At 33.0% G+C, this 25,977-nt stretch overlaps 1 protein-coding gene across 1 annotated transcript; it reads right to left on the bottom strand.

Annotated features, from left to right (window-relative positions):
• Window positions 1-13,539: 13,539 nt before the first annotated feature.
• LOC115971290 (malate dehydrogenase, cytoplasmic-like) lies at window positions 13,540-24,374 on the bottom strand. Its single transcript, XM_031091113.1, has 4 exons — window positions 24,089-24,374; window positions 23,826-24,000; window position 20,569; window positions 13,540-13,719 (listed from the first exon to the last, which is right to left on the bottom strand). The coding sequence occupies exons 1-4, from the start codon at window positions 24,247-24,249 to the stop codon at window positions 13,547-13,549; spliced, it is 510 nt and encodes a 169-aa protein (XP_030946973.1). The 5' UTR covers window positions 24,250-24,374; the 3' UTR covers window positions 13,540-13,546.
• Window positions 24,375-25,977: the final 1,603 nt, after the last annotated feature.

Here is a 25,977-nt window from a genome sequence, read left to right as displayed (position 1 = left end):
ATTTTGTTTCTTTTTAAGGAATGAATGAATTTGTACGTGCTCCAATTTCTCTCAGCACATGAGGATGAGCAAGGTTGTCCAAGAAGTTTAAGGGCAAGGGTTTGAAGAGTTGGAAATGCGAAGCCATGGTATTGCCACCAAACCAAAGGTAGTAAGGTCCACCTATCCGTCAAGGCACTTGGTGAAGGAAACCTCCCTCCTGAAAATTTAGCAAACTCATACTTCACCACCGTTAAGTCATTCTCATCTTCAAAGTATCGCTCCAAACACTTGCTTCTTTCCATAGAAATTTCATGATCCCGATGTGGAGGGATGCGTTTTGGATTCTTCGAAATACCTAGTTAAAGATTAAAAAACAAATATAGATCAAACGTGTGTTTTACTAAAAGGGTGAACTAAGGAAAATAGATAATAAATGTACTTACTTAGGATTTAAGGAATGAGCCAAGCAAATGCAGAGAGAGCACACCTAAAGGTTGAACTCTGAAGCAAATGCAGTGTGCACACAGCACTCACTATGGACGGAGCACACAGAGATGAGGGACGGAGCACACAGAGAAGGCAGAAGGGAGATAAGGGACGGAGTGAGAGAGGAGTTTTGGACAAAGTGTGAGGGTCTGAGGGGTCTGGGTATTTAGGTTAAGACCTTAAGTCAAACGGTGCGTTTGCACCTTTTTTTTTTTTTTTTTTTTTTTTTTTTTGAATTTCGGCCTGACTCGGCCGTTTCGGCCGATACGGACCGAGTCGGCCCGATTTAGGCCGCGTCGGCGCCGATTTCGGCCGCGTCAGCGCCGATTTCGGCCGCATCAGCCTGAGTCGGGATCCGCCACGTGGCGCGACGCGGCACGACGTAGGACGGACGCGTGGTCTGCGGCGTCCCTCCCGCGTCACCGCGTCCCGCCGCGTCGGACGCGGGTGCGCCGACCTGGGAGCCGCGTCCGTGCATCCTTGATTATTATAAATATTAATTTCAATAAAAAGAAAGATGGTAATCAGTATGCACTGTACCAGACTACACCTAAATGATTACAAACTCATATTTAGGGAGTCAATGAAATCTATAAAAAAAAAAAAAAAAAATGTTAGGAATGAATGTTGACAATAGTAGTCTTCCATTCATAAGAACATCTCAGCATAGACTTTTTGAGAACATGAATAGGATGTTCAACCCCATCAAAAGTCCTACTATTACACTAACGCCACAGTGTCCACATAAAACATTACGGGACTGCCTTCCATATTTTGCCACCACTATTGACTATGGAAATTTTCTTTCCAACAAGAAAGCATTCTGGGACACCATCTTTGGCATAACCAAGAGTCTCCAATGATGCAAATATCTTGGGCTAGATATCCTTGCCACTGAACGACTCTAAAGATCAGTTTCAAAATGATTTTTTCTACTTCTTTTATTGTTTTTTGTTTCCCTTTACTTTGATACGTTATTATGGGTAGGTTAACTAACAAGTTGCAATTTTATTTGCATTAATTTCTCCTTTCATGTCGTCACTTAACAATTAAAGGAACTATTTTGTTTTTTTAGTTGCAAAATTTAAGTTTCAGACTAATATTTTAAACTACCTTCTTATCCATAATTTTTATGGGCTTTTAGTAAAATGTATTTACCTACTTAGTGAAAGTCTTTGTTGGTTTCAGGGGGGCCTTGCTGCTACAGATGTTTTTGCGGTTGAGTGGATTCAGACTGGTGTTATTCACTTTGGGATGACAGTCTCATATTTTGGTTTTGTTAGTGATTGTAAATCATGATCCTTGGAATTGCCTGTTTTTAAAATCTTGACTTGTATTATGGTCAATTAATTTCACATCAGGTCTACATTCCAAGTAGCAAACACAGTGAAATAGAGCACATTCACAATTTGGTGCTACAAGTACCTGCGTTTTGTTTTTTCGTGTTTCTGGATCACCTGTATTTTTGAATTTTCTTGTTCCTTGAAGTTTGCTTTCTAGTGAAGTTTGAAGAAGAAATGCTTTGTCACCATGCTTTTAAAGTTTCAGACTTGTAAGCGTGTTTTACACTTGATGCTTGCCTTACATCATTGTCAGGCATTTACCCTAGAAGTGATTCATAAGCTTACTTATTTTGTTAAAAAAAGAATTGGTGAATACATTTTGTGGTTAATTTCACACTATGCTTAATTGGGTGCTAAAGTAGGAAAAGGAATAAATTATTGTTTTATAATTCTAGACAATAACGTCCTCAACAATGCATACTAAATTATCCTAATGCAGTAGACGATTAATTTCAAATATTTTTCCATTTGGGAGCTGGAGATATTTATATTTTTCGTTCAAATTCAATCAATGGTACAAAACAATGCCTAAGCTTATTTTTTTTTGGTAATGTGACATATAAGTACATGTGTTTGTACTATCAAAACTACGAATCTAAGTTTATTTGCAGTCTTTAGAATTATCTATATGGTTGTTTGAGCTAATTATGGTGGCTATGACTCTTTTGGTAAATGAGTGAACATTAATCCATGTATGATGTAGTCCACTATATCATATGGTAGTTAATATATGTGAGCTTTTCATGAAATGACATGTTTCTTCTTCTTCTATTAGCATGGTCATACTGCTTCCAAATTATTTTCTATTTTTATTAAACATGTGAACATGATTGAATCGATCTTTTAGCACAGTTCTAGACCTGCCATTGCCTGTTAGCCTGTTAATGCACATATATACTCCCTTGTTGCACTAATCCATTTTAATTGGTGTCTCCAAGAAGTGAGATTGATTCTTATTCTGTAATCATTGTTCGTTCTGCAGTGTTTGAATTTAAAGCAATGATTTGTTGTCAAAAAGATGCTTATTTTGAATCTCTTGTATACAGGATATTTTTGTCATTTAGAGTGCCTGTAAATTAGCTAATGTTATGTCTGATTAGCAGTCCTTTGATAACATTGAATCATATTGATTGCACTTTGATCCATTATTTTAGTTTTTAATGATAGATTGAGTAGTGAAACAGGAATACAATTACCAGCTAAATATTAAATGGAACGAGTTACTTTCTGTCAATAGTTATGTATCACATGCATGTTACAGTAATAATTATCCACAAAAAAAAAAAAAAAAAAGCATGGTTCAGTAATGTCTGATTAGTTTTTGAGTATTTGTTGCTCGTGTGTCTGTATTTCGACTTTGTTGCAGTGTTGGAACTTTCTGAGAAATATCAGAAGCGCTTTGGTCCTCTGCGTTATCTTGTTGCTGGATTTCTAGTTCTTATGCTTGCCAAAGTACAACTATGAAATGGAATATCTTCCAGCATCAAAAGAGGATCGAGAGGGAAAGTTCTCAGCTGACCGGGAGGTAGTTGACATGTCAGAACTTTACACTGACATTATGAGGAGATCAAGCAAAGACAGCATTCCTAGAGCCTCTAGTCTATCTAGTATTGACTCAATAATAACCCCTAGTCGAATGTCTGGAGAAGATTTGGATACAACCTGCAGTAGTACCCATGCTAGCACTGAACCATCTGACTATGTGCGTGGCCTAGATCCAAAAGCGAAACGCCTAAGGAATGACTCATGGCTACATGATCAAAAGGAATCTATTTTCAAAGTGGGCATATCACATTAACAAAAGTCTAATCGAGTAATGTAATAAGGAGGGCGTGTTATAAAAAAAATAAAAAGGAGGGTCTTGAAGTACTAGGGGTGTTTCTCTCTCCTTGTTAAACCCTTTAACCTGATGGTTATACCTTTTATGATATAAATAAAATCAAGTACAAAAAAGTCTAGGAAACATGGTCCTTATATATCAACTAATAATTGCTCCCTAATGGGTTGGTTCTTGTAAATTTGATTGTGCTGGTATTGGAAATGAAATTAGGAGCCGAGGTAGTAATATGGAATGATGGCATTTACTGTGGTTTAACTGGGCCATTCCCAAACATTCATTTGTTAGTTGGATGCTTATTATTACTAAGCTTTCAACGAAAGCTAGAATCTTGCAACAGGGTCTTCCAAGTTCTAGTGGATGGTTTGTGTGTTTTCTGCAGCTCTGGCATTGAGTTCAGGGACCATTTATTTTTTGGTTTTTCTTTTACCAAGAGTGTGAGACCAAGAAAACATGGGTGAGGTTTAAGTTTATATTTTTTCTATAATAGAATTTTAATTGTAATAAAATTTTAATTTGTTAAAGATTAAATGTATAACATTGATTTACTAATTAGCAGTTCTTAAAATGTTGATAATAGACTTTTACTTGGAGAAGAAGTCAAAAGATTGGGTTTTTATTTATTTATTTTTTTTATTAATAAAAACTTTTAATTTGAATAGATTTTAAATTTGTTGAAATATTTAAGTTTAGAATTTTTTATAATAGACTTTCAGTATGAATATAATTTAAATTTGTTGAAGTTTAAATGTAACTGCCAAATGTGACAAAAGTACGATAAAATGTGATGATGGAACTGTCAAATATGAGGAAAAAAAATTTCAAATGTGACAAAAGTACGGTAAAATGTGATATTGAAACTATCAAATGTGACAATGGAACTGTCAAATGTGAAAAAATAATGCTCCCATGGAATGTGACAATAGTACTGTTAAATGTGATGTTGGTACTACCCAATGTGATAATGAATCTGCCAAATATGAGAAAAAAAATTATGGAAAATTAGGGTACCATCGAATGTGACTAAAGTACAGTCACATGTGAAACTATTTCGGTAAGTTTCTAGGTTTTGGAGGTATTACGGTCATTTTATTCTTAAGTTCTAAGCATATTTAAGTAATTTTTTAGGTTACGGGGTCATTTCAATCATTTTTTAGATTTCAATGTCATTAAGTTAGTGTAGGGACACGATTTTTAACGGCCCGGGAACGACACTGGGCTCGTATGTAAAGGGCCCGCACAATATGATTTGTAGAGAGTGGGATAGAAAGGCTGGCCCTTGGGCGCTGGGCTTTGGTCTGGTCCTGGTTTCATGAAAGCTCATACCAAGATAGGTTTGGACTGTGTATCTGAGCCTTACATCGATGTAGTCTGAAAAGTTTGGCTCCTCGGAATTAGTTCGAGGAGCATTACATTCTCACCATTCTTCCTCCTTTTTCTCCTTTCTCCGAGGCCTGCTCCTTTTTAGCTCTCTTTTCCCCTTTTATACTAGTATTCAATTCCCCTTCTTCATCTACGTGTCAGTTTCTCATTGTTTGGGGCAATTACTCGTCCTATCAATCCTCACGTCAGAGTGGTTGGGAAAAACTGGATAGCATGGTATGGGGTATGGGTTTGTCAGGTACTGGGCTCCACATTAAGGTGTTGGCAGCTTTCTTCCTTATGTTGCTCTTGTACTGAATCTGTCATTTTCTTCAGGCGTTTTTGTGAGATGTTGGACGTAAAGTCGTCCTCGGCCACATCCTTGTGCCTTCAAGGAGCTTTCATTGCGCGTCCTTGGCAGTAGGGCTCCTCGGCCTGGGCTTTGGGCCCTTAATACAAAGTGGGCTGGGACCTCAGATTTTAGGCCCCACAATTAGTTTTTAGGTTCTAGTAATTTTTGAGGGTTTCGAAAGTATTTTGGTCATTTTCAAGTGTTTTGGAGTATTTTTGGTCATAGGTTTATGTTTTTTGGTTATTTCAATCATTTTTTATGTTTTAGGGTAATTTTGGTCATTTTTTTTAGGTTTTAGGGTCATTGGGTCATTTTTTTAGGTTGTAAGGGTATTTTGATAATTTTTTAGGTTCTAAGGGTATTTTGGTCATTTTTAAGTTTTATGAGGTTTTTTAGTTATTTTTTAGGTTTCAAGGGTATTTCAAAAAATTTTAAGGTTTCAAGGTCATTTCGGTAATTTTTAAGGTTCTATAGGTATTTCGGTCATGTTTTAGGTTTAAGGTGCATTGCAGTCGTTTCTTTAGGTTCTAAGGGCATTATTGTCACTTTTTAAGTTAAAAGGTCATTTTAGTCATTTTTTAGGTTTCATGGTCATTTTTTTAGTATCTAAGGGTATTTCGATTATTTTTTAGGTTTAGAGGGTATTTTAGTGACTTTTTTTAGATTTTAAAGTCATTTTGGTCATTTTTTAGGTTTTAAGGATATTTCAATAATTTTTGAGAGTTTCAGGGTCATTTTGGTAATTTTTAATTGTTAGTATGTGTTTTGATAATTTTAGAATATTTAAGGGTACTTTGAGAATTTTAGAGATTTTAGGAGTACTATTTTTTTTATATACATTCGTCGATTAGTAGGTAATTTGGTAGGGTTGGGTTGGGTTAGCTACGCCTATCTCTCCATGTGTTGTTTCTTTTCTCTCTTTATACACATGCTTCTTATTTTTTGTATGCAATCTTTTATTTCTGTTTCACACTAAGATGCCGTGATGAGTTTTGTTTAAAGTGTTTCAAAAATACAAGTTGTCAAAGTCTTTCTTGCCATGAACTCTCTTCTTGCAAAGTTTTTCAAGAGTTTGTGTCAGGATAGATTTTATTGTATTCAACAAGTGAGTATGAGTTGAGTGATTTATGACTTGTCTCAGAATTTTCAGATTTGATTTTCAGCCCATGCTTATGTATTTGTGTAGGGTTTCTTTTCTCACAACCCAAGACATATATAAGGCTTATTTTAAAGGCTGTCACATAAGAGAATACAAGGAGAACACATGCAAAAGGTGACCGATGCCTTATTCTCTCTGAAAGAAGCTATTGCATCTTCGCGCCTTAGGGTTTTGTAACCAAGTGCTTCTTAATCTTTATTGTTGATGAAGTGAAGAACTTTGCAGCTAACATCTTCTTCAAGTTGGTGAGTTAGTCACGTATTAGAAGCCGTGCATCATTAGTTAGTCACGTACTAGGATCCGTGTAAAAAGAGTGGCGTTCATATATTGAAGAGTTCAGAGGTTCTGAAGCGGTAGAAGGTTTTTGCTGTAAGTTCATCTATGGGGATTGTAGAGTCTAGGGACAAAGGTTTTGTACTAGATCTGAAACTTCTCTTTATTATAGTGGATTGCTTTTCAGGAAAGTTTATCCCCAGGTTTTTTACTGTGAAAATAGTTTGTTTCATTAGCTTTCCTAGGTCATCATATCTTGTCTTATTTAATTTTCTGTTGTGCATGATATTAATATGATATTGATGTTAGTTTGATTTAACAAGGTTTATTCATAATAAATTTAATTAATAACTTGGGTTTAAAATTTGTTAATTCTATCAATCGGGTTCTAAATTTCCCAACAGAAAGGTTTTGAGTACGTACGTTTGATTGGGAAATTGACGAAAGAATGATGATTTACAACAAGTGTACTAGAATTGAATCTTAGAGAGAAAAAATCAAACTGGAAATATGGAATTGATAGGGAAAAAGAGAAATAGTGCTCACTACAATATGAAATAAGAAAGGATGGCTAATAGTGGCTCCTTTTCACAATATATATATTCTATTCAAAAGTTAGTGACTCCTTTTTATTTTTTTTATAATAATAACAATATAGTGGCTATAAAGTGTCAATTGATTCATGACTATAGAGTGTGAGTTGACTCATGAGTCATGGCTTAATGTTACGTGGTTGGAATTTTCCTTATTGCAATTTTCCACCGAGGGTGTCCTACGCGTTTTACAATTTTCTGCAATTTCCACAAAGAGAGAAAGTGGGAATCTTTTTTCTTTTTTGACAACGCGCATTCATGTGCAAACATCTTTATCACTGCAGCTTCATAATTCTGTGACTTCTATCCTTGAGCTTAAAAAAAAAATTAAAAATTGAGTACTCTCTCACAATTTATTTTTTTCTTTTGTTGTATTTTTTATTGTTTCTTAGTATATAAGCGTGTCTTACACTTAAACTTCCTGTAAGTAAAAGTATACTTCGCGTGTTGGTTGAAAAACGTTAAAAAAGGTCTGTAAAATACGAAAATATATAAGTTAAACAAAATTAACGCAAATCTGTTGCTGTCAAATATTGAAATGAAAAATTAAAATTATTGTTATTATTTATAGGCATCACTGCATTTTTTGACATTATTCATGGGTCTCATTGTACTATTTTAACTAACTTTTACTTTTATCTATAGTACTTTTAACAACAATTTTTCAATTTCAGCAAAATCAATGGTATCCAGACACACCCGAAAGTGAGAAACTACACATATAAAAGATTAAAATAATCTTAAATGAAACGTAATGCCCTCAAAGTCAAACACAAAGAATCAGTTTTAACTTTTTAATATTATTTTAAAACAGTGCTACAATAAACAATATTTTTACAACAAATTTTATGCGGTAAATTATTACTCATTTCCTTTTAAAGTTCATAACTTATATCATTTTTTTTCCTATTATTAATAGGTTGACACATAGTTTTTATTATCAAATTATAGTGAAAATTATTCTTTATTTTATTAAGGAAAAATACTAATGCCACATACTATTTTATAAATCTTTTTACAAACTACTGGTGTGATAAGTGATATTAGTAAGTAAAAATATGTATTAATGACGGGCCCGAATGAAAACTTGTAAGAATTTATCATATCATAGTCTCACATTAACTGTTTGTAAAAATGTTGTAAAATTGTTTGTGTCTTTAGCATTACTTTTTATTAAATTGTGAAACTCACAAAAAGTTAAACATAAAAGCTACCACAACCTATTGCCATGCTTCATCCCCTCGCTAGTACACCCCAATAATAATTGTAAGTGAGTAACTAAGTGTGTATATATATATTGTATTTATATGATAAATATTTTTGTATTTTTTACACAACCTTTTAAAAATAAATGTTTAACACCTATATGACACACGTATTATTTATTTTTCTGTTTCCATATTTTTATGCTGAATTTTTAAAACGCACTTTTATTGGAAGATACCGAATTAAACCTGTTTGTATGTTTATCATAATATATGCATACCGTATTTTACTAACTATAGACTTAACTCTCAAGTTGATGAAATTTTATTTATTTTTTATTTATAATTCTACTTTGTGTTGATACGTTTTAGTATTGTATTTTTTAAGTCTCCGTCACAACTCCCCTCTTTCCCTCTTATTATTTATGTTGATTTTATTTTGGATTAATATTTAGTTATTTTGAAAATGGAGGTTGGAGTTTATATTCAAATAAAATATACATGGTTATATATTTAAATGTACCTATAAATTTTTTTGAGTAATAAATTATTATATTGTCTATCTTTAATTCCTTTAGTTTAATTTTAATTTTTGTTAAGATAATATTATAATTTTGTGGTAAGTTTTGATTATCATGATAATCTCCTTAAGAGAAGAAGAAGAAATTTGTATAATATATTTGAAACTTAGAAAGTTTAGATCTACCAAAAAAAAAAAAAAGAAGAAGAAGAAGAAGAGAAGGAATATGGTACGCACTATAATAGTAGTTAAAATAATATGGACCACCTTTAAAAAAGCAATCAAACACACCCAAATATAAAAATAATAGAATTTTATATTTGTATAAATAGAGCAATGGAAAATACTTATAGACTTTCTTCAACAAATTTTAGAGAACAAATTAGACATTATACTATATCACAAAATAATTATATATTCCCACGCATTGCATGAGTCTATAATGGTTCTACGAGTATACAAAAAATCTCAAGACAATAGATAAAGTCTCATGCAACAACATCAAAACATATTTTATGTCCAAAAGGCATATAACACCCAAAACAATAAAGAAAAAAGTTTACCTTCAATTAGTTTGAAGGAAAATTCTTTCAACTCATTACGTGGCGATTAATAAAATCATCCACATATATTTTTAGTCATAGGACAAAATTTGGATACAAACTTCGTTGAACCAACAATAGTAAGATGACATGCGTCACTCTCATGTAGGGATGGAACTAGGATTTAGAGTCTCAAAGCACTCGCATCAGTGCTTGTATAATAGAAAATTTATCACATTTTAGCTAACCAAGCCCAAAATTCACTCACATCAGACTATGCCAAATTGTGTAAAAATATATTGTTACTACAATATCCGTGTAAATTTACACTAGCATTATTCATGTTGTATTTAGTTTTTTTATTCTCTCTTTACATATGCCAAGGATGAAGGAAGAAAGTGGATGGTGGTTGTTATTTGTGAAGAAAGAGAAACAAAAAATAATAATAATAATAATAATAATAATAATAATAATATTTTAAAGAAATAGTGTAAAGTAGATAATCTGATGTGAGGTGTTTTCGAAAAGTGAATATATAAAATAAAAAAAGTAGGTTTTTTTTTTTTGTTAAAATAGATAGAAATTTTTTCATGAGCTAATGTGAATAGGAGACCAAAGTATGAAATAAAAATCATAACACCAATTTTTTAATACATTGAAATACACTAGTCTATTAAAAGATGCAAATCAATGGTGCAATCAGTAAAGTGTCACAAATTTTATTCTTAATATGAAAAAAAAAAAAAAAGGAATTACATGAAATAATTTTATTCTTCATGGGCTACTTTTATAAGTTGGATGGGCTGATTTTGTAAGGCTGATAGCTTTTAGGACTGAAAAAGAATAGTGACTAGGCCTATCAAGCTCTCTTTCTTATTGATTTATTTAATAGTAATTATAATAATAACAAATAAGAATGATAATCACTAGGTGCATTAAATTTAATAAGAAATTGATCAATTTTTCTTACAAAGAAACAAAAATAGGGATGACTCTGCATGCAAAAGTTATTTTCAAGTTTGTATGGAAATAATGGAATGGAACCTTAGCTTCGTGGAAGCTATTTTTTGACTCATGGCTTGAGTCTTGAGCTTCAATTGGATATGAAGGTGAATGGAACATCTTTCATAGCACCCACACCAAACTTGTCCATTACTGTCGGAAGCCTCTTACCATTGAATATCCAAGTAAGTTCTTTTACCCTCCAATAACTTTTCAAATTATAAAAAGAAATTTATGTTCACAATATTTTCACAACAAATTCTAATAGACAAGTTATTACTAGTTGTTATTGGTGATAAAAAAAAAAAAAAAAAAAGTAATTTTAGTAGGGGTTTAAATTAAAACCAGTAAAAACAAACCATCAAAGATTTGTAGTAAAAATATTATGTACGTAACATTTTTCTTTAATAAATTCTTTAAAATTTTTGTAACTTAATTGATATTTACTAATGGAATATATTGGCCTAAGTGGTATAACTTCAAGTACAATGTCCTTAAAAGTTGGGCATAGAGGTTGTAGATGCAACAGCTAATATTTAGTAGATATTCTAAGCAATCTTTTAACAAAGAAAAAAAATTACACTTTCTATTATTTATAGCAAAAGGTATGTGTTTTAATTACCCCACCCCTTTGTCAATTTAATAGAAAAAATAAATAAATTCATGAGTTCAATTAGAGCATTCACACAAGCTCATAGAAAATAATATAAAGCCTAAAGAATCCAAAAAATCACCAACATCATATCATGAACTAGTTATGCAAAATAAAGGGGCCGTTTGGTAACGTTGTTTGTATTTTTTAAAAATACGTGTAAGTGAAAAAGTATGTGAAAATGCATGTAATGTTGTTAAACATGTTGCTAAAATGCTTGAGCAAATACACAAGTCAGTAGCTTGTGCAAGATAATTTTTTATTATTTCTTTACGTTTTTTGAGGACCACAAAAAGTGAATAATAGTTATGTGTGAAAAGAGAAAAAATAAAAAATAAAAAATGATATTTTAATTAAATAAAATATATAATAAATAATTAGATTTTGTTGACTCATGACTTGAGTCATGGGTCAAGGCTTCAATACACCAAACATGTCCATTATTATTTTTGGGAAGGGGGGGGGGGTGTGGGGGTTATTCTACCCAAGCTTTTCAAATAGTTAATAAATTTTTTATTGCCAACCTTTGAGCTCAACAAGGTGGTATTTATTGAAGTGTCCAAAATACATAGGGTTCAAATATTTTGCACCCAACCCAAACAAGTTGGTATTTGTTTTATGAACCTATAATATGCATGTCAGAGTATTGGCTCAAAGAGACGCTAATGACCATACATGAATGCCAACATTACTTCATTGTTGAATGGCATAGTTTGAATGCTACATACCCTATTAGTTGGAATTCTACTAAGCAATTAAAGCCAATGGGTATTTCATGAGAAAATGCTAATATTAAGGAAAAGTAAGTAAAAAAAAAAGATTATATTTTTTTGTTTGGGACACATTAAACCCCACACTTTTAAATTGGACATATTTTAAACCACGCACTTCCATATTTCATAAATAAGACACTTAAAACTCCAGATTTGAATTTATATATATTTGTGGAAGTACGAAATTTAAAGTATCTCATTTAAAAGTTAAACTCAGTTTGGAGTTTAACGTATCCTAGGAATTAAAATTACAAGATTTTTATATACATTTCCCCAATATTATTTTTCCTTTCAATTCATGGTGCTGTGTACATAAACATTGTTACAACTTACAAGTTGTATTTTACTTTTCTTGTCCTGTTTGAGCCATTGTTTGTTGAATAGCCACGTCTCAAACTTCACGTCAATTGATTTGATCAGAGATCCCTCTTCCACAAACTTTCCTCAATGCCATTTTCAACCAAGGGTGACAAGGTGTCCTACACGTTCTGCATTTTTCACAAGGAGAGAAAAACTTCACGTCGATTGATTTGATCAGAGATCCCTCTTCCACGAACTTTCCTCAATGTAATTTTCCACTGAGGGTGATAGGGTGTCCTACACGTTCTGCATTTTCCACAAGGAGAGAAAATCTTCACATCAATTGATTTGATCAAAGATCCCTCTTCCATGAACTTTCCTCCATGCAATTTTCCACCGACGGTGTCCTACACATTCTGCATTTTCCACATAGAGAGAAAGTACGAACAACTTTATCACTGTAGCTTCTCAATTCCATCTAAGAGCTTAAAAAAAAAGAGGTGAATACTCTCTCTTTCACAATTTTTTTTTCTTTCTTTTGCTGAATTTTTTATTGTTTCTTAACCCTCAAGTTGATGAAATTTTATTTATTTATTTATAATTCTACTTTGTGTTGATACGTTTTAGTGTTATATTTTTTAAGTCTCCTCTTTTCCTCTTATAATTTATGTTGATCTTAGTTTGGATTAATATTTAGTTATTTTGAAAATGAATATTTAAGTTTATATTCAAATGAAATCTACATGGTAACATATTTGAATGTGCCTACATATTGTGTTAGTAATAAATTATTATATTGTTTATCTTTAATGCCTTTAGTTTATTTTTAATTTTGGTTAAGATAATTTTATAATTTTGTGGTTAGTTTTGATTATCATGATAATCTCCTTAATTAAGAGAAGAAGAAATTTGTATAATATATTTGAAATTTTGAAAGTTTAGTTTTAAAAAAAAAAAAAAAAAAAAAAAAAAAAAACAAATTAGGAAAACATAATGCACTATAATAGTGGTTAAAGAATATGGACCACCTTTGAAAAAATATCAATCAAACACACCCAAATATAAAATAATAGAATGTTATATTTGTGGAAATAGAGCGATGGAAAATAGTTGTAGAAATTGTTTCATTTTTACAAGGAACAAATTTTCTTCAACAAATTACACATTATATTACGTTCTTGACATCAGTAACATAAACCTTTAGTCTCTCAGCTATTTGACTTAATGCTCTGTTATGATCAAGTCGTGTTAGGCACGTGATGTTTTTCTCTAGGATTGAAGGAGCAAATTCTTTCAAGATGAGAGCATTGGTGTTTGTAGGGTTGGCAACAACTAGCACTTGCATAATAAAGCAATGGAAGGGCATCAACGTAGGAAACAACATTCTTCTCAAAAAAAAAAAAAAAAAAAAAAAAAAAAAAAAAACACTTGAGAAAAATATTAATTCAAAAATTAGGTGCATAACAGTGAAGATTAAAATTTAAAAAAAAAAAAAAAAAAAAAAAAAAAAAAAAAAACTCTTTAAAGATTTCAATCTTTCAACATTTGTAATTGTTAGAAATCTGACAATATGATTGATTATGAATAAGTTGGAAACAGACATATAGGAAATCTGGTTTTCATTGAATATGTTCATTAATGAGTTGGAAACTGTTAAACTACTGATTGTCCCAAAAACTTAAGTTTTTGTAAAGAGATTATGCAGGCTTATTGGGCTTGCTATAAGGTGCAGTTTCCCTGAGTGCTTGACCACACCTCACCAGTGGAGTAGTAAAACCGGTCTGCACAAGGTGCGATGCAAGATACCGGTTCTGTGTGGTTAGTTCGGTGAATTCCTCAATTTTCTCAAAATCCAAACCCAGAATTTAACACTCCCAAACCACAACATAATCATTAGATAACCCAAATATTTTGCGCAAAAAAAAAAAAAAAATACATGAGAGAAAACAAACAAAATATGCACAAATTCACAATCTCTCTAAAAAATATACCATTTCAAATCACAAAAAAATAAATAATAAATAAAAAAATAAACTAAACCTAAGTCATAAAAGATGAAACAAAACTATCAAAGGAAAATAGATTAACAAACCTGATAGAACAAGGGGGAGGGGAGAGGGTGAAACTCCAAGAACAAAGCATCAAGCAGTAGAGAATGGTGATAGACTGACAGCAAGTGGCGGAGGCTGAAGAGGGAGGGGAGAGAGAGGAGAGGCGGAGATGCTTGGGTAAGAGAGGTATGAAACTGATTGGGATGGGGATAAAAAATATTTAGGGTTTATAAAACGACAAAGTTACAAGTTTTTTTTTTTTTTTTTTAATCTAATACCAAAACGACGTCATTTTGGAACTGACATTAAAATTAATATCAGTCTCAAACGGCGTCGTTTTGGTATTGTAGAGTTAAAATTTAGAAACCCTACATCTTTATCTCATTCTCTCTTGCGCCGTTTCCCCTTCTTCCTCATCCTTCCTTCCTTACCTCTCTCATACTCTCACCTTCTCTCTACTGAAAATCTGAAACCTATAGTAACTTCATATATAAATGGGTTCGGTTAACGTGTGCCCTAAGGGCACACATTAAAAAATTCATTTTTGGAAAAATTTTATCGGGAATTGAAAAAGCTGTCAAAACTTTTTCAATTCCCAATAAAACTTTTTTCCAAAAATGGTATATTATTGTGTGCCTTTAGGGCACACGTTAATAAAATCCTATATAAATTATACAGCATATAAATAAATATATATATATACACACACACACACACACACCGGTTAGTTCTTGCCTATGTCAGTATCTCTCTTTGAAGAAGCTAATTTCTTCCTACAAGATGGATCATCTGCTTATGAATACACGACCACTCTTCTCACTAACCTACCATGCCATCTTTCTTTTGTTCCTCTCTTTATCCATCTCAAAATTTTCCTTAGCTACCACACTTTCAAATGAAACTGATAAACTTGCACTGCTCGAATTCAAGTCCCACATAGATAGCCCTCTTAATGTCCTGGCTTCTTGGAATGACTCTTTCCATTTCTGCCACTGGGTTGGAGTCATTTGTGGCAACAAACACCAATGAGTCATCGGTTTGGACCTAAAAAACAATAAGTTGGTAGGTACCATATCACCCCACATTGGAAAGCTTTCTTTCCTTCGATCCCCCGACCTTGCAAGTAACTCTTTCCATGGTGGAATCCCCTCAGAAGTTGGTTACTTGACCAGGCTTAGAAATTTGAACCTAAGTCATAATCCAATATTGGGAGGGAAAATTCCAATCAATCTTTCTCATTGTTCCAACCTACAGTATCATGATCTCCAGTACAACGATTTAGTACAAGGAATCCCTTCAGAACTTGGCTTTTTGTCAAAACTTCAAATACTATTTCTTGACAACAATCATCTAAGTGGAAGGTTCCCACCTTCTCTAGGGAACTTGTCCTCTCTCCAAAATCTTTCGTTTGTAAATAAAAATTTGGAGGGAGAAATCCCAAATACAATAGCCCAAATGAAAAGCTTGACATCTTTTATTGTATCAGGAAATCATCTTTCTGGTGTGTTTCCACCTTCCCTATACAATTTATCATTGCTCACCAGTATTGCCTTCACTGGTAACCTCAACCCCGACTTGGGCATTGCTCTTCAAAATCTGCAGTTACTTTGGATAACAGGAAACCAATTTATAGGAACAATTCCAGTTTCATTTTCCAATGTGTCAGACATTCAAGAGCTTGATATCCCAGAAAATCAATTTACAGGAACCATTCCCATGAGTTTCGGTAATCTACTAAATCTTCAATGGTTTAATGCTTATTCTAATTAGGGGTGTCCACGGGTCGGTCCGGGTCGGGTTTATGCCCAACCCGCGACCGACCCAATGACATCGGGTTTCCGACGAAAAGACCTACAGCCGACCGCGAAAACCCACGGGTCAAGTCAGATCGGACCCGGTTGGTCGGCGGTTAGGTCAGTCGAAGCTGAAAATATGCTGTCAGAGGTTCAAATTGGCGGCAACTACGTGTTTTTTAGCCGGATCTTCACCGGATTTGAGCAAAACCACTCGATCTGAGCAAAATAACACCATATCTTTGCCGGATTTGAGGAAAACCCACCGGATCTTAGCCAAAAATTACCATATTTTCGTTGGATTTGAGAAAAACGCACCAGATCTGTGCTGTATTTGAGCGAAACCTAGTAAACCGTAGCTGGATATGAGCAAAAATGAGGAGATCTGAGTGAAAATCAGTATGTTTTCGCCGGATTGGAGGTAGATTTGGCCTTTAGCCGGTCAGATCGGGTGGCTCGGTTTTTGGAGAAGGAGATCCGCCATCCGACCCGTTGGCATCGGTTTTGAACCTCTGAGACCCGCTGCCGACCACCTCTCTCCTCGGTTTTGACCTGGAATCTAACTTGTTAATAGGGAATATTCCATCTTCAATTAGAAAGCTCACAAACTTGAACAGGTTGCACTTGGATGAAAACAAATTGACTGGGGTGATCCTGTCTTTCGTTGGCAATATGACTCAATTACTATATCTCTCCTTGTTCAATAACTGCTTAGAAGGGAGCATACCCACTAGTCTTGGAAGGTGTAGCCACCTGCAATTTGTATTCCTTGACCATAATAAATTAAATGGCACCATACTTGAGCAACTTTTTGGCCTTCCTCTAGTCAAAATTGATGTGTCTTATAACTCATAGAACGGTTTTTTACCACTAGATTTTGGAAACCTGAAACTTCTTGTTCAACTAGACGTTTCATACAACAAATTTTCCATAGAGATTCCAGCCCAACTAGGGGACTGTTTGGCCTTAGAAACACTTTATATGCAAGGCAACTCCTTTGAACGAACCATTCCCAACCTAAGTAATTTAAAAGGTATTCAATATCTTGATCTTTCCCACAACAACTTGTCCGGCCAAATCCCAAGCTATATGGCTAATTTTCCCGTGTTGCAAACTTTAAACCTATCTTTCAACAATCTTGAGGGAGATGTACCTATAGAAGGGGTCTTCAGAAATGCTAGTGCAGTTGAAGTCAAAGGCAACACTAGTCTTTGTGGGGGGATCCAAGAGCTACATTTTCCTGCATGCCCCATTCAAAGATCCAAGAAACACAAAAAGCATTTTGCTTATAAATTGATACTGGCAATAAGCATTGCAGCTACTTTTTGCTTGACATTGTTTTCTTTGATGGCTCTTTCCTGGTTGAAAAAGTCGAAGAAAAAAAGCCTTTCCATTTCCACCTTTGGACCCTCCTACCAAAAGATCTCTTATACAGAATTACACAATGCAACTGATGGATTCTCTTTGGAGAATTTGATTGGTTCAGGTAATTTTGGTAGTGTCTATAAAGGAAAACTTGGTCCAGATGAAACCCATGTTGCAATCAAGGTACTCAATCTTCTAAAGCAAGGAGCTTCCAAGAGTTTCATTGCCGAATGTGAAGCCTTGAGGAACATCCGGCATCGAAACCTCGTTAAGATTCAGACTGCTTGTTCGAGTATTGATTTTAAGGGCAATGATTTTAAAGTTTTAGTATATGAGTTCATGCCAAATGGAAGCTTGGAGATGCAGTTACATCTTGAAGATGGGCTCAAGCAATTGAGAAGTTTAAATCTTCTTCAAAGAATCAACATTGCTATAGACGTGGCTTCGGCTTTGCTTTATCTTCATCATCACTGCCAAACCCCTATTATTCATTGTGATCTAAAGCCAAGCAATATTCTTCTCGATGATGATATGATTGCTCATATAAGTGATTTTGGTTTGGCTAGACTCCTTTCGAAATCTGGGAAGGAAGCTTTTCTTAATCAATTAAGCTTAGCAGGGATTAAGGGAACTACTGGATATGCTGCTCTAGGTAATGTATCATGATTTCACTCAATTGTAAAAGTATTAACGTATAATGAATGCATCAATAATCAAAACAGGGATGCCCTGTATAGAATATTTATATACATCTTCACCTAGGGGCGGTGCTACAGCTTAATCAAGGGGTTCAAATGAACCCCCTGACTTCAAAAAAAAAAAAAAATATATATATATATATATATATATGTGTAAAATATTAAAATAATTATTTTTTGTTAGTTTAATACTTTAATTTATTCTTAAAAATATTTTTTTCACACCCTGACTTAAATCTTGCACACCCTTATTACAAGTATTTTCGACTATAAGAGTAAAGAGTACGTGTTTGTGTAATTCTTTTTTATAAGTTTATATTATATGTGTGTGAGTGTGTCTAATATTGATTGTGTACATTACTTTTTGTTATAATGTTATTTGTGTAAATTATGATGTATGTGGTTGTATGTGTGTACAGTATAAATATAATATAACTTTATAATAGAGAGGGTTTTTTTTTTTTTTTAACTTATGTGTGTATTATTATCGTATTATAATAACTTTTTGTTATAAAGTAAGTAAAATTCAAGAAAAAAATTGTAAAGTTAGTGATTGTTCAAGCATTTGATTGGTTAAGTAGACACGTACACTTTATTTGTTTCAATGTAAAATATTTTCAGGAAAATATTTTCCAATTTTATAGTGTTTGTTTTGCAGTAAAATATTTTCAGTCAACTAAATCAACCTAAGCAAATTTATGTAAAATATTTTACACTTAAAATTTTGGGAAAACATTTTACATTTGCTCAATCCTTCACACCCCAATACTTATCACTCCCGCACTTTGATGAGAATGCAAATTGTCATATTTTTCTCTCTTAATGTTTAGTCTTTTATATTTATTTGGTGCCTAAATATACTTATTATTCTTATATTTTGATTTAGGATGCAAATGGAGGCATTAAGTGCATAATGTAGCTAATTGGGTGATTCTGAACAGCTTTGACATTGCTTCGTAATCTGGGCATAACTCTCTCATCCAAGATCCGATTGAGATGATTCAAGATGCTATGGAACGCCAAGACAAAGCTCTACAACTCTCATGTTTTGAGTTTTGAGAGATACGGGATGCATCAAGGTCGAAATCGGGCTTGAAGTTGCTGCACCTGCACTGCTGACGTTCTGGAATGTTACTTTGCCTGCAATTCTAATACGCAGATCTGATGGGGTTTATTTTCAGAAGCTTCCAGATCTGGTGTACGAAATTTCCAGCTGAAAAACACCACTTTCCTAGTTATATTAAGACTTTGTTTTATTTTTAATATTTTTCCTTAATTAGTTAGATTTGGATATTATTATTGAGAATATTTTAAGGAGATTTTGTAGGCTTGGGAAAGGGGGAATTAACGTGTAAAAAGGGGAGGAGAAATCAGAATTGGACACAAACGCCTCTCTTTCCCCTCTTCTCTGATTTTTTTTCATTTGAGTTTTCATCATGGCCCTGCGTGGCTAAACTTTTATACTTGGTCGAAGGAAACTGAAGCCTCAGAATCAATAAAACTGTGAGATCTAATTTGTTTTTATTGTTCAATTTATGCTTTCAATATCGGATGTTCTTCTGTGCGTATTTTCATGATTGTCTCGTTTAATTACTAGGAGGCCTACTAGTTTATTGTTTGTTGCAATCTACTGCTAGGTTAGATATCAAATTCATAATTGTTTGATCTCTCTAGCTTGTGAAGCAACCAAGATTTAATGATTTGCCGCGTCAGGAATTATTAGATCTTAGGAAGAATGCTCGACTAAATTAAATGCAACCGCTTGTGTTTGTGTTGTTTAGTTTCATTGATCTCTCTAATTCTTAAGGCTGCTAATAGATTAAACCTTTAGCGCTTATCTTGGGTTGTTTAGTAGTTAGGGTTTATTAGATCGCTTGTTTTCTAATTAACTACGACTAAGGAGAGATAGGAAAACTGTTCCGATGGTGAATATTCAAAGTGTGAATTGATATATACTTGCATCGATGATCAATTGTAAAATTCTGATGGTGGATGTTGACTTAGACCAAGGTTTTTTCTTTCGATTAATTCTGATACTTTAATTTGAATTGTTCCTTACTTGTTTTTTTTTTTTTTTAATTGTTTTCATTATAACCCCCCCCCCTCCTTGTTCACGTAGCATAAAACTAGGTTAGATACTCTCCGTGGGAATGATCCTTACTCGCATTACTTCATATATTTTTAGGAGTATAGGTTTTATTTTTGGTTGCCTGCGACAGCACACCACACTTTCGCACTAAAACTCTCCTCTCGTATATCTCTTCAAAAAAATCCAGCCACCCTCTTAGAGGGAGTCAAAAACTCAAAGGGATTTTAACTTTTCCCTTCCGTCTTCTCTTATCTTACCAAAGCAATAGGAATAAACATTGTTCCAGAGGCTACATGTATTGGAATTATGCCAAAGTGATGATTTTGCTAAGTTCATCATGCAGAATAGCAGCTGAACTCTGCCACTTCCGCCTTTAATCTGGGGAAATCAGGGTTTGGGTTTGATATAGAAAGGGTTAGAGACAATTAAAGTTTGCTAGTGGAAATTATCCGGAATAAAATTAAGAGTTTAATTGACTTATAATTTATTCACAGATCTGATTTAATATAATCTTTAGATTGATGAGAGAGAGAAAGATTAAAGGGGCAAGTCAGAGTAATAGAGAGATGGTAAGGAAATCATATGATACCATGAGCTGTCAATTCTCAATAATCTATCTACCACATACAGTTAGTTACCTTGGAGGTTTATTGGACCAAATAGTCTTATTGAATTGAGTAGGGGCCAAAAGACTAGTTTTGGGGTACAATTGTGCATAATTCTTCTCTGACCAACCCATTGCTACAGCATCAGTTGAGCTGAACTATTCATTTTTTATAAGTATAGAATTTATCCAGCCAACTCCAATTTCTTATTGTTATACCACTCAAATAAAAAATGTGGCTGGAATTATGATGATGCAAGGAGCCAACAGTTAATGGTCATTTTTTGGTCATTGATTTGATTTTACCGGTTTTTTTATTTCCATTTTATGTTGTGCCAAACATTGGAAAATATTTTACACAACATTTTCATATACATTGCCAAACACTGTAAAATGAAAATATTTTCCCGCAAATATTTTACATGTAAAATATTTTACCTTTGCAAATATTTTACATGTAAAATATTTGAGATTAGTCATTTAGTCTAAAATATTTTTATAAAAATAAAGTCAAATAGATAATAACAACTATATAAAAAAAAAAAAAAATGTTAGACAAACTTAACAAAATAAAATGGTCATAGGCTCATAGCTATCCACATTGGCAATAAATACTTGTAATGAAGTATCATGTAACATTCAAAATTTGAAAAATTGTAGAATAAAATTATAAAACTTCACATATTATTATTATTATTTGTCGATAATTCGATATATTTAAGATTTTTTTTATTAAATTTTTTTTTATGAACCCCTTAAACAAAATTCTTGGAACCACCACTGTCTTCACCAAATCACTAGTTTAATAGCATTGAGTAAGAATTGTTCTTAGTGTATGAAAGTACTCTAAAGTTTTGCAGAGTATTGAATGGGTAGTCAACTTTCAACTAATGGGGATGTGTATAGCTTTGGGATCCTCTTATTGGAGATGTTAACTGGAAGAAGACCCACCGATAAACTATTCAAAGATGACCTGAACCTTCACAACTTTGTTAAGTTGGCATTTCCAAGACGAGTGATGGAGATTGTGGACCATTCAATTTTCAACGAAGTAGGAGAAAATGATAACATGGTTTCAAGTTGGAGTGACTGGACAAGTGGACAGACTGAATGCTTGATATTGGTCTTTCAAATTGGACTTGCATGTTCAGTACAATCTCCTATAGACAGAATGGACATGAATAGAGTAGCCCTGGAATTGCTTTCAATTAAAAGGCAAATTCCTTTGGAAGCTTAACGTTACAAGCAAAGCCCAAGAATAGGTATCCACAGTAGTTAATCAGGTTCTTATATTTATTTAGTTATTCTATAGTCAAGGGTATTTTAGTAATTATATAATTGTTGGGTATGGGCTGGGTTTTCTTCTATTAATAAGTAAGTATTATTTTATTTATGGGTTTATATGTATGGTTTTTTGTTTAATTCAATTAGTAAGTTGTCTGTGTGATATGCGGATAATATTGTAATATTTTATGTAAGATCGTTTTGAAGAATATTGTACATATATTATAGCATAATTGTTAAAGAACTTTGTTAGTAATGAGTTCATCATAAAAAGAAAAAAAATACCCGTAGGAGTTTTGGCAACTTGATAGTGGTGAGAGGCCAGCATAACGACGGTGGTGGCCTCTCAGATTCCTCTCTTGCTCTCTCTTACAAATGCTTTGCCAATCTTAGGTATTTTATTTAGGTAATAGTGAAACAATGCATTTTATTTAACAATCCTTAGGACCTTATCTGGTTAGTTAGACTAGTCCTTGATTTTTTTTTTCTTTTGTTTTTAATACTAAAACGATGAATATGCTAAAAAACATGAAGAAGAGAGAAATGAGTGGTGTAAGCTTAGGTAATTAATGAGATAACAATAAAAATAAGTTAATTTGATCTTTTGGGTGATAGTAAAAAAATTTTAATGCAGAGAGTTAAAAAAAAAAGCCTAAATGCAAAATTAGAGGACCACATGACAGGACCTCATAAACTTCCACATATGTTACTGCGCTCATGTTGAGCCACATCAATGTCCATGTTATTTCCATTTTATTTTATTTGTCCTACAATTTTAAAATGGTTTTTTAAATTTCAAAATAATAATAAATTTTAGAATAATAGTAAATCTATATAATAAATCACAGCCCTATCTCTACCATAAAGCCCACTTCTTATCTATTTAATTCCACTATAAAGCCCAAAACCAACGCCTTTTCAACTTAAGAATAAACAGGATATTTGAAACCGTGAAAAAGGGTTTCACAAAGGATTTTGAAGAAAGCGTGGGGAACGGGAACAAAAGAAAAGGACAATCAGACAGTTTGAATTTCTCCCACCTCTCTGCTCTACAGTTACGCATCATTTCAAGGACAAACAGACGGTTTGAAATTCTGCTCTACAATTTCACATCGTTTCAACCTAAGGAAAACCAAAACATTTGAAACCATGAAGGGAAGGAATCTAATACCATTTGAACCTGTGGCAATCTCCCCACCTTCCTACTCCACAGTTTTGCAGTAACGGTCGCCTATCTGACTTCCTTCCTTCTTGTCTTCCTCTCCTCACAGTATATAAATACTGACAGAACCTGGATGATTCGGTTAAGATATCTCTAAATCCCAGCTCTTTTTGTGCTCTATTCTTTTGCTTAATGTTTTTTGTTTCTCTTTTTACATTTTGTTACTACTTCTTTCGTGTTGTCGTATGGATAATTGTTATGCTGAAATTTTTATTGCTGAGGTTTTTAATTGGAGCTCTGTCTTTTGGTTCAATACTGACAGAAACTAGTGTGGGTGTCTCTAAAATCTTATATAAGTTATATCATATCTACTCACTCAAGTGCATCTATGAGGTCACCTTGCAATCCGCAGCAGCATGCTTGCCCAAGGTCGAAGCTTGAGCCATGTACATAGACACATTTTTAGACATCATATCCGTCCTTTCCATACCTTCCTTCTGTGGGAATCTACCAAGCATAATAGCAATATTGATATCTTTACAAGCTTCAACAATGTCCGTGGTAGCAATCACACTTATCCAAAAATATTCAAGAAAGTTTAAGAAACCTCAAGGGAGAGAATAATTCTATCTACCTAGAATTATCTCTGAAGATAAGAGACATACCTTTCAAAAGGGGAAAGGCAACATCAATGAATTCCATTTTTATCCCATTCAAGGCTTCATCTACTTGCTCGATATTATCAAACAAGTGTAGAGTCACAGGCTGATCAGGACCCAACATGACTACCCTTGCAATCATTGGAAGGATGGCATAACCCATTTGCCTTGTTGAACAAAATCAAAATTTTGATATACACACTACACAATTGAAAATCAAATACACTTGGTCCTTGATATAGTGACATGTAACAACAGTCATCTTGATATAAGACACTCTTTTCTTCCAATTTTCCAACAATTTGGAAAAGACTTCAATGTATACAATAATAATGATTATAACAACAACAAAACAGTTACAATTTTAAAGATTTCTTTAGATTATCTACAGAAAAGTCATTTAAACTCATCTATATTCTATATAATACTAAAAGTTGAAGCGTAGCATTTAATGTTGCTGCGCTTACGTTAAGCCACATCAGCAGTCATGTCATTTCCATCCTCTTTTATATAGATTTAAAATAGTTTTTGACAATTTTAAAATACTAATAAATATAAAATATTTTCCAGCCCTATCTCCACTTAAAAACACTAGGCCTTTTTATTTAAACTCAAATTGGTGATGAAGTGAAAATTTTTGCAGCCAATATCTTTTTCAAGTTGGTGAGTTAGTCACATACTGGGAGCCGTGCATCATTGATTAGTCACATACTGGGATTCGTGCAAAAATGGTGGCATTCATATATTGAAGAGTTTAAAGGTTCTAAAGCGGTAGAAAGTTTCTGCTGTAAGTTCATCTACGAAGATTGTAAAATCTAGGGACAAACGTACTTATCAAAAAAAAAAAAAAAAAAAAAATCTAGGGACAAAGGTTTTGTGCTAGATTTGAAACTTCTCTTTATTATAGTGGATTGCTTTTCAGGAAGGTTTCCTCCCAGGTTTTTTACTGTGAAAATAGTTTGTTTCATTGGTTTTCTTAGGTCATTATATCTTGTCTTATTTAATTTTCCGTTGTGCCTGATATTGACATGATATTGATGTTAGTTTGATTTAACAAGGTTTATTCATAATAAATTTAATTAATAACTTGGGTTTAAAACTTGTTAATTTTATCAACCGAGCTCTAAATTTCCCAACAAAAAGGTTTTGAGTACATACGTTTGATTGGGAAATTGACGAAAGAATGATGATTTACAACAAGTGTACTAGAATTGAATCTTAGAGAGAAAAAATCAAACTAGAAATATGGAATTGATAGGGAAAAAGAGAAATAGTGCTCACTACAATATGAAATAAGAAAGGATGGCTAACAGTGGATCCTTTTCACAATATATATATATATATATATATATATATATATTCTATTCAAAAGTTAGTGACTTCTTTTTATTTTTTTATAATAATAATAATATAGTGGCTATAAAGTGTCGGTTGATTCATGACTATAGAGTGTGAGTTGACTCATGAGTCATGACTTAATGTTACGTACTTGGAATTTTCCTTATTGCAATTTTCCACCGAGGGTGTCCTACGCGTTTTGCAATTTTCTACAATTTCCACAAAGAGAGAAAGTGGGAATCTTTTTTCTTTTTTGACAACGCGCATTCATGTGCGAACATCTTTATCACTGTAGCTTCTTAATTCTGTGACTTCTGTCCTTGAGCTAAAAAAAAAAAATTGAGTACTCTCTCACTATTTCTTTTTTCTTTTGCTGAATTTTTTTTTGTTTCTTAGTATATAAGCGTGTCTTACATTTAAACTTCTTGTACGTAAAAGTATACTTCGCATGTAGGTTGAAAAACGTTAAAAAGGGTCTGTAAAATACGAAAATATATATAAGTTAAACAAAATTAATGCAAACCTGTTGTTGTCAAAGACTGAAATGAAAAAT

The sequence above is a fragment of the Quercus lobata genome, chromosome 12 (assembly GCF_001633185.2).
Source record: "Quercus lobata isolate SW786 chromosome 12, ValleyOak3.0 Primary Assembly, whole genome shotgun sequence".
NCBI lineage: Eukaryota > Viridiplantae > Streptophyta > Magnoliopsida > Fagales > Fagaceae > Quercus > Quercus lobata.
Note: the sequence above shows the minus strand (reverse complement) of the source record. Positions and strands in the feature narration are given on the sequence as shown.

What these genes read in the sequence shown, in the direction of transcription:
- LOC115971290 (XM_031091113.1), bottom strand. Translation starts at nt 24,249, where the DNA reads ATGGGTTATGCCATCCTTCCAATGATTGCAAGGGTAGTCATGTTGGGT. An exon ending in TTTCCCCTTTTGAAAGGTAT is followed by an intron (nt 24,001 to 24,088) that starts GTCTCTTATCTT and finishes TTTTTGGATAAG; the next exon opens with TGTGATTGCTACCACGGACA.